The sequence below is a fragment of the Tremella mesenterica genome (genome assembly GCF_000271645.1).
Source record: "Tremella mesenterica DSM 1558 unplaced genomic scaffold TREMEscaffold_3, whole genome shotgun sequence".
Taxonomy (NCBI): Eukaryota; Fungi; Basidiomycota; class Tremellomycetes; order Tremellales; family Tremellaceae; genus Tremella; species Tremella mesenterica.
Window position 1 is genome coordinate 710,168 of NW_006711227.1, and position 7,542 is coordinate 717,709.

Sequence of the window (7,542 nt, forward strand, 5' to 3'; positions counted from 1 at the left end):
GCTTTAAACGCTCGATAGCAACTCGGCGACTGGGAACTGATCTTCCTATAGGCACCGGTAGTAATAATACGGGAGAACCCAGATGAACCTTTTGGTTGACGATTCCGCCCAGACCAATGAGTATGGTGATCACAGGGATGTTCTCACAATATGCTGACCCCCAAAATTTCCACCGAGAAGGACTCACTTTTGATAGTCAGATGAACAATCATCGTGAGAAGCTGGAGACTGCACGGGAGACAACGGTTGAGATTCCTACAATTGCTTAAGTCGAAGATGAGAGGTATTAATTACAATTCTAACTCTCCTGACTCCGTGCGATTGCTACATCAAATGAGGTTCCAGGGATCATTGCCCTATCACATCTCCATCGGTGAGAGTCCCTAGTTGTAGAGATCCTATGTTAGGAACTAGTTCTAGTCGGGTCTAGACGCTCGATCTCACTAGGTGAGAAGAGAACGCTAATCACCCCAAAGTGGTGCTTCACGATGAACGGAAGGTACTTACCGCTTCCGGGTGGTTTTGGCAATACTTGAAGATCGATCTCGGGGGCAGTGCGGTCTGAAATCCATTTTCCACGACCGGAGTGACCGGAGGGACCATCGAGACCCCGTTAGAAAAATATGAAATACTGATCATCTTGCCACTCGTTGGTCGTTCATACTATCAACACTATCTCAGACATCATGAGCTCCACTTTGTCAAGGGATCATGATGATCTTCGCAGACAAAACGAGGAAAGCCCGCGGATATTGAAGCTAGTATGTGCAGCCCATGAATTTCAATCCAGGTTGTTCTCCGCCATACGAGATGAAATAAGCCGTACTGAGGATGAAGGATGGCGGAGTTCTCAAGTCTTCATGAAATCTCTCAAGTCACATGAACCATGGCCAGTCGAACAATACGAAGAGTACGATGCTCAGAGGAGGGTTTTACTGAGTCAACTGAAGATTGCTAGGACTACTGTTGACACTCTGCCCGCTCCGATTGCCATAGCTGATTGGAAGGGTGACCTGCCTGATTGTTCAGCGGTAGATCTACGATATGATTGTTCCGCCTGGGCCGAAGCTGTGTGTACTGAGTTTAATCTTTGCAGGAGCTTGATACATGCGCGGAATTCAAAGTACTACAGTTTGGATGTCATGGACAGAACGGTCCACCCAGAATGGGCCAAGCGGGCTATTGACCTGTTTGAGTATTTCTGGTTGCATCCAAGCAGCAACAGTGAGGAACAATTGCCTTCTTCTACATCAATGAGTATAGCTGATTTTCCAACCCACTTTGATTCAAACTCTGGGATGATGAAAGCAGTGGCGGCGCTGGGGGATTCTCGTTCAGACTTGAGATCAGATGTGTCTGATGACGGGATGGGTGCAGCAGTGGCGCAGCTGAGTAGGTCCGACCCGGAGCTCCCAAGAGGTAGTACACAACTGTCATTTCCTCATGTGTTGAGGAGGATATGGACCTGGGTCAGCTAGCAGTCCATATCATGAAGTAGAGGAATCCGTATGAATAGGAATACAGAGAGAGTCAGCTCATCCCGCCTTATCATAAGTTGTGTTTTGCGATCATCATGACCTCAGTCATGTGTCAGAAATCAGCTTCCGGCTCATGGCCGATCGAGACGGATAAGGAGCATTCGGACTTGACTTGCGAAACACATGTGCAGCACAAAGGGATGAAAGGACTTCTTCCTGACGAGGTATCAAATTCGTTCTCCGATATTAGTTGATAGAAGCGATCATCTCAAGTCCGCTCCTCTTCTATTCTACTCTTAATGAGAGATATGAACGCCTTCTTTCGTTCATCTTATAACACTTCTTCTTTCACCTTTACATCAGTCATCTACCCATCAGCCCATCACAATTCGTTCCTTCACCCTTCAACCGCTCCCTCAAATAGACAAAACTCCTTCTCATTCAAACACCAACCACTTGGACAACACTCACGGCTTTTATTAATAGATATTGACATTCATAGGAACCCAATCAATAGATAAACTCCCCGTTTACCTCGTAAGAACAAATCAAAATGGCCTGGCCTAGCTTCTTCACCTTTGCGTCAGCTGGGACGACCCGAACCACCGCTAAGACAATTACGAAAACCAAGTCCACTATCAAACCCACCTCAACAACCAAACAGGAAGAAGCAATACCGACCAAAGTCCAACGATATGATAGTGGGATAGATATGGATTATGACCACGAGACAGATGAGGGTGATATCAAATGGACGGATAAACCGTATGAATCTTTACTCCGATTGAGGAATTTCACTTTGGCTTGGCAAGTTATGCGTTATGATATGATTACTAATCCTACTTGTGAGCTGATTTCTCTCATCTTTCAACCTTCTTCTCTTGTTCATGACACACTCTCAACGTACCAGTAATTTGACAAGTAATACGGTGGGTCAAGAGGAAAGAATCGGTTCTCACTAGAGCTCTTAGGAAGATGAGGAATGGAGAGAAATGATGATAGAATGTTACTGATACTTACAGTTGATAAGGAATGTAAAGAAATTTGGCCATCCGATATTGTATTGGAAGCCAGAAACACATACGAGACTCAACTTTCTTTCCTCTCCACATCCCTTGATCAAGCCATCGAAAAATATAGATCAGATCCTATTGGTTTGAATAGTATTCAAACTCCCAACATTCATCTCTTAGAGAGATACGAACTCCAAATCGATAAGAACCCCGAAGAAGATTTCTCCCCAAAATACGTCCTGGGTGTTCCTGATTCCTGTCAGGATATCATTCAGAGGATGGAAGATTGGGAATATGATTGGGCTAAAGTGGAAGAAACTCAGTTTGTCAGGGGTTTACAGAGTTTGGTGAGGTATGTCAAGACTGGTTTCGGGACGGAAGAGATGGGAGATCTGGAATCAGCTGGGATCATATTATCTAATCGCTTGAGATTGTCGAGGAATATGAACACTGAGAGACAGTCAATGTATGGAGAAGAGGAGAATGATGATGAAGGAAAATGGCTTCCTGAGGTGGAAGAGGTCGAGGGGTTGATAGATGGTCTCGAACGTACACTGCGTCCAGACGGAGGAACGAGGGAAGAGGATGAAAAGACGATAGAGACGGCAATGGATTTGGCCAACAAGTTGACAGCTTCGATGACAAATAACATGAGTAGTATGCCATTATTCCGTTGATATGAGTCTGAGAGTGGATGATAGGGATGGAGGTAGACGAGTGAGTATAGAGAAGTGTTAGTAGAAGAAATCAATGCAATGCATTCAACCTATGTGTTGAGACGGTTTCTAGTTGGCATGGACGCCCAGAGTCCGTAGATCAGGTCGACAACCCCAAGAATATGCTGTGGGTATGTGTGCAAGGGTACCGTAGCCGATGGAGCTGTATAAGCCCGTTGAGGACTGAGATGGGCAGAAGAAATGTTGGTGCCCTGGAGAAGATGGAAGACAATCAAAGAAAATGTTGATGATTGAGGGAACGATGATGAGCTCTCGGGGATTTACAAAGATAGAACCAACTACATTGTAGCATTTCACAGGAAGGTCGGAACGTGATCAATGACCATCAAACAACCCGCTAACCCTATCGACAATCGTTGACGCCGTTTGTTTAACCCCATTCAGTGAACCATTCGGCTGATCCAACAAAAACGGTTCGAAAATACTTGCTCCATCCTTGAAATCGTTCGCCACGATGTTGACGAGATACGACGTGTTCATAATGTCATTGATGAGTCGTCTTGAGGGAGAGTCCTCGGGGAACAGTGCCGCCCACTGACAGCCGAGCTCAAATGCTTCATCCTTCCAAGCGATGAAAGAGACAGCTTCGACGATGGTAGGTTGGACGATCTCCTTGCCGGGAAAGACACCCCATGTGACGGCGTTCGGACCTTCAGAATGGGTGTTAGTCCGTAAATCGCCTTGCTTGTTGACGGCATAATAGGTTATGCGAGGGTCACGTTCGATCCGTCGGATCAAAGGTGAGAGGAGAGCCGGTGAGACGAAAAATTCGAGGTAAGCCTGCAGATTAGCGAAGCGTAAAACGATCGGCCGCTACTGTTTGCTCGATGATTATAGCTCTTCAGTAGCCATAGATCCGATGAAGGTTTTGACCGGACTCACTTTTTGATACACATAACCACCGGCAGGGCCCCAGCCATGCACTTTGTCCTCACTTCTGACCCCATCGACGCCCGGCTGGGAGTTGATTGTGAGATAGCCCAGTTCGTTCATCTTGGCTAACCGGTCCGCGATGGTCGTCATCTCGGATGAAGGAGGCTGGGAAGACCAAGGAAGCTTTGCCAATTCTCCACGACAGAATCGGGTGAAAAGCCGGCAGATATCATCGAATGTTGTCGGATGGCCCCAGAGTGAATAAGCTTCAGTTGACTGCATGTTAGCTGATACAAAATGGTAGAGGAAGTAGAGTGGGGCACAAAATAGCATGGATGTGAAAGAAGCAAGTGCAAACTTACAGATATTCCTATCGCCACCGGGTATCCATCCAGATCACCATATGCCGGAGAACGCGAATCTCCCCATCGTCCATTGGGGAACTCATCCCAGTCGTCTGTTCGTGAAAGATATGATTGTACTCGGTTGGCCCTGTGATTTCAGTCTCACTCGTTCACGACATTGCGGAAAGAGACCAACCAGAATATCGGCCGTATAGACTCCGTACGTCGATGAGGAGTCAAAGATGGTCGCCAGGGCAATGGGGCGATCTGCTCTCTGCCACCTTCCAATCCCAACTCCGTCAAAAGCATCTTCGCTCCTTTCTCCAGGTTCAATGTGTATATATGTAATCCCTTGATTCCTGCCTCTTCGTTGGCCAATATCGTCCGGCACATGTCGGCAACGAGTTTTGTTCCCACTTGCCGTACCTTCTCATCATCCCCCTGAATAGGTAGCAGCTGGTCGTAGAAATGAGGAGGTACGACTATTTTCTCCCTCTTGACCCAAGTTTGAAATTTCTCCCAATTCTGTATCGGCATGATACCTGGAATGATAGGCACGTCGATCCCAGCGGCGCGCACTCGTTTAACCCAATCAAAGAAAATGTCCGTATCGTAAAACATTTGAGTGAAAATGAAATCTCCCCCCGCATCAACTTTCTGTTTCAACCACACCATCTCCTGATGTCTACTTTCCGGTGTGTCTGCAGTCTCTGGATGACCTTGAGGAAATCCAGCAACGGCAACGCAGAAATCACCGGGGTATTGGGAGTGTATATACCGAACGAGGTCGACGGCATTGTGAAACCCACCAGGGGTAGGTTTCCAGGTCGATGATCCTGCTACTGGATCGCCTCGAAGAGCCAGGATATTCTGGCACCCATGGGCTTTTGCTTGCTGTCCTCTTAGCTCTCTTCGGTTTCTCGTCTTTCAACTCACCGCTAGAGCCCATTCCACCTTCTCTTTCGGCACTATAATGTCAGCGCTTCTCATGTCGGAGTCAAAGAGTCTCACTTTCTGTACAGCACAAGTGCATGCAACATTCCAGTCCGAGTTGCTCCTGACATGTCTGCACCAGGTTTGATGTCAGATCAGCATTTTTCCCGCCGGCACCCCTACCCCGTCAGCTTGACTATCTTCTGAGACGACAAGACTGACCAAGTGATATCTATAAACTCTGGCCCAAGATTCCGCATGCGCTCTATACGATCGAAAAGATTCTGTAAACCCTACGTGGTCAGCATGAAATGAGTGCACGGCTCGCTGTGACATACCTGAGCCGTACGGGGAGGGAAAAATTCAAAACTCCAAAATGTCCGTCCCTCCCGCTCTGCTTTTTGAAGCTTTTCAGTGATCTTCATTTTGTCTGTGTGAGGGAGGGGGAAAGAGGAGATGAAGAAGGGAAGGGATTAGGACCAAGAGAAAAGGGAGAGAGGAGGGGGTGGAATGGGTCGATTTGGGGGAAAAGTTGAGAGTGGGCAGACAGGGAAACGTGGTGGACCGATCACCCCGATCAAAAGCGGGATCAGAAGTATCATTCTGGGAGGGAAGAATGCCACCTCACGTAAGGTTTCCTCCTCATGAAACGAGATTGCATTGGTGAGTAGAGTACTTGTCACTAGTCACCTACAGTAGGCTTGAGCTTGCATGTACAGAGAGTCTGACCGGCTACCGGCTATATGGAATGGTGAGCCGAAGATATACTAGATGTATCAATTCATTGTACTCGACACCGTTCGGGGAAGGGAGGGGTGGGGGGGAGGGGGAGGTCTCACGCATTGGCCCCTGGCCCCTCCCCCTCCCCCTCGCTCTCCCGATCCCCGATCTCCCTACCACCGCTTGAGACATGCTGTCATCCGACATTGTGCATCATCCACCACCTTCCCACTCCTAGAGCACATCCCTCTACTCGTCCTTACATCTGACATCTTCACAATAAGTCGAAAGAGTACCCCCCTCCACACTGATCGTGAACGTGGCGGCGTGCATAATCAGGCACGCCACGTAGCCAAGGCAAGCAAGCCTCCTTTCCGCAGCAACCCCAAGTACCTAAGTACCTACTACCACACATTTGCATTTCTACCACCCACAGTAAATTACGTAGGACGAGCATCGACTACCCTTCCTTCACACCGTTCGCTCCCTCCTTCTTCATTCCACCCCTTTCTCATTCCTCCCCCCCGCCTCTCCCCCCTCCTCACTTTCCATCCACTCCGCGACCCACAAAGCCACGTGATTCACCCGCTTGGGCTGACCCCTTCTCGCGGGATCGCGGGCCTGGGCGGCGTCGCATCAACGCTAGTCGCCAGTCGAAACCCCCGTAAATCGCGTCGCTCTCTGAATTTCTTAGTCTTGCCATATCAGCCAAAGACATGACACCTCCCGGTCCAAGTGCTCGAAGACCTACGATTGAGCGCAAGGGGTCAGGCTCATCACTCAACAACCCAGCTCGTCGCATTGCCAATGGATTGGAGGACGATCGCGGTTTGGAGATGCGTTCCAAGGACAGGACAGAGGAGGGCAGCGTGGGTAAGGCAGGTGGCGTCGGAGTAGGGGTCACTCGTCCCAAGAGGAGGTTGAGCAGGTAGGTTTTGCTCTTCTTCTCCCCGTTTCTCTCAATACCCTCATACACCTCTTCCATTGTTACACATCCTGATTTGGTCGTATCTCTCATCCTTGTCGGACCTCCTTTGCACTCCTTTGTTCCGCAGTCACCACGTCTGTCAAGCTCCCCTTTCATAGGCTCACCCGTAAAGTCCGTAGATATGGAGTCCCCTGGCATTGCGGACGATCACTCGCTGTTGATCCACGGTACTGTAGAAGTGACCGGTTCGTTCTCACTGACACCAGCCTTCCCTCCTTACCCCACCCGTTTTTGTCGCCTACAACACCCTCTTCCACTTACAGAGCATTATCCGTAACGTCAAATTCCACACCCCCTTCACCCGGCAACGGTCATGCTCATTCTCACCAACCGTTGTCAACCTACCACGCACTATCGACTCAACTGTCAAGTATCGTGAGCCGACCAGAAACCCCCAGTTTCCTGAGCAAACGGGATATGGCCAGAATGGAGGAAAAACCTTACCAGACAAGTACT

At 48.7% G+C, this 7,542-nt stretch overlaps 4 protein-coding genes across 4 annotated transcripts; 2 read left to right on the top strand and 2 right to left on the bottom strand.

Moving 5' to 3' along the window:
* Positions 1–686: 686 nt before the first annotated feature.
* On the top strand, positions 687–1,732 carry TREMEDRAFT_61035 (uncharacterized protein; the record flags this gene model as incomplete). Its single annotated transcript, XM_007003418.1, has 2 exons — positions 687–1,469; positions 1,595–1,732. 2 exons carry the CDS (start codon positions 687–689, stop codon positions 1,730–1,732), a joined length of 921 nt encoding a protein of 306 aa, XP_007003480.1.
* Positions 1,733–2,031: 299 nt separating this feature from the next.
* Positions 2,032–3,168, top strand: TREMEDRAFT_61036 (uncharacterized protein; the record flags this gene model as incomplete). Its single annotated transcript, XM_007003419.1, has 2 exons — positions 2,032–2,323; positions 2,501–3,168. The coding sequence occupies 2 exons, from the start codon at positions 2,032–2,034 to the stop codon at positions 3,166–3,168; spliced, it is 960 nt and encodes a 319-aa protein (XP_007003481.1).
* A 63-nt stretch (positions 3,169–3,231) lies between these two features.
* TREMEDRAFT_43239 (uncharacterized protein) lies at positions 3,232–5,913 on the bottom strand. Its single transcript, XM_007003289.1, has 8 exons — positions 5,717–5,913; positions 5,601–5,671; positions 5,457–5,557; positions 5,382–5,413; positions 4,642–5,339; positions 4,464–4,593; positions 4,111–4,377; positions 3,232–4,008 (listed from the first exon to the last, which is right to left on the bottom strand). The coding sequence occupies exons 1-8, from the start codon at positions 5,801–5,803 to the stop codon at positions 3,544–3,546; spliced, it is 1,851 nt and encodes a 616-aa protein (XP_007003351.1). The 5' UTR covers positions 5,804–5,913; the 3' UTR covers positions 3,232–3,543.
* A 726-nt stretch (positions 5,914–6,639) lies between these two features.
* Positions 6,640–7,224, bottom strand: TREMEDRAFT_61038 (uncharacterized protein; the record flags this gene model as incomplete). Its single annotated transcript, XM_007003420.1, has 1 exon — positions 6,640–7,224. One exon carries the CDS (start codon positions 7,222–7,224, stop codon positions 6,640–6,642), a length of 585 nt encoding a protein of 194 aa, XP_007003482.1.
* Positions 7,225–7,542: the final 318 nt, after the last annotated feature.

Coding starts and splice junctions, on each gene's coding strand:
- TREMEDRAFT_43239 (XM_007003289.1), bottom strand. CDS start 5,803: ATGAAGATCACTGAAAAGCTTCAAAAAGCAGAGCGGGAGGGACGGACA. Junction 5,558..5,600: donor GAGTTTATAGATATCACTTG/GTCAGTCTTGTC, acceptor CTGACGGGGTAG/GGGTGCCGGCGGGAAAAATG. Junction 5,340..5,381: donor AGGTGGAATGGGCTCTAGCG/GTGAGTTGAAAG, acceptor CTAAGAGGACAG/CAAGCAAAAGCCCATGGGTG.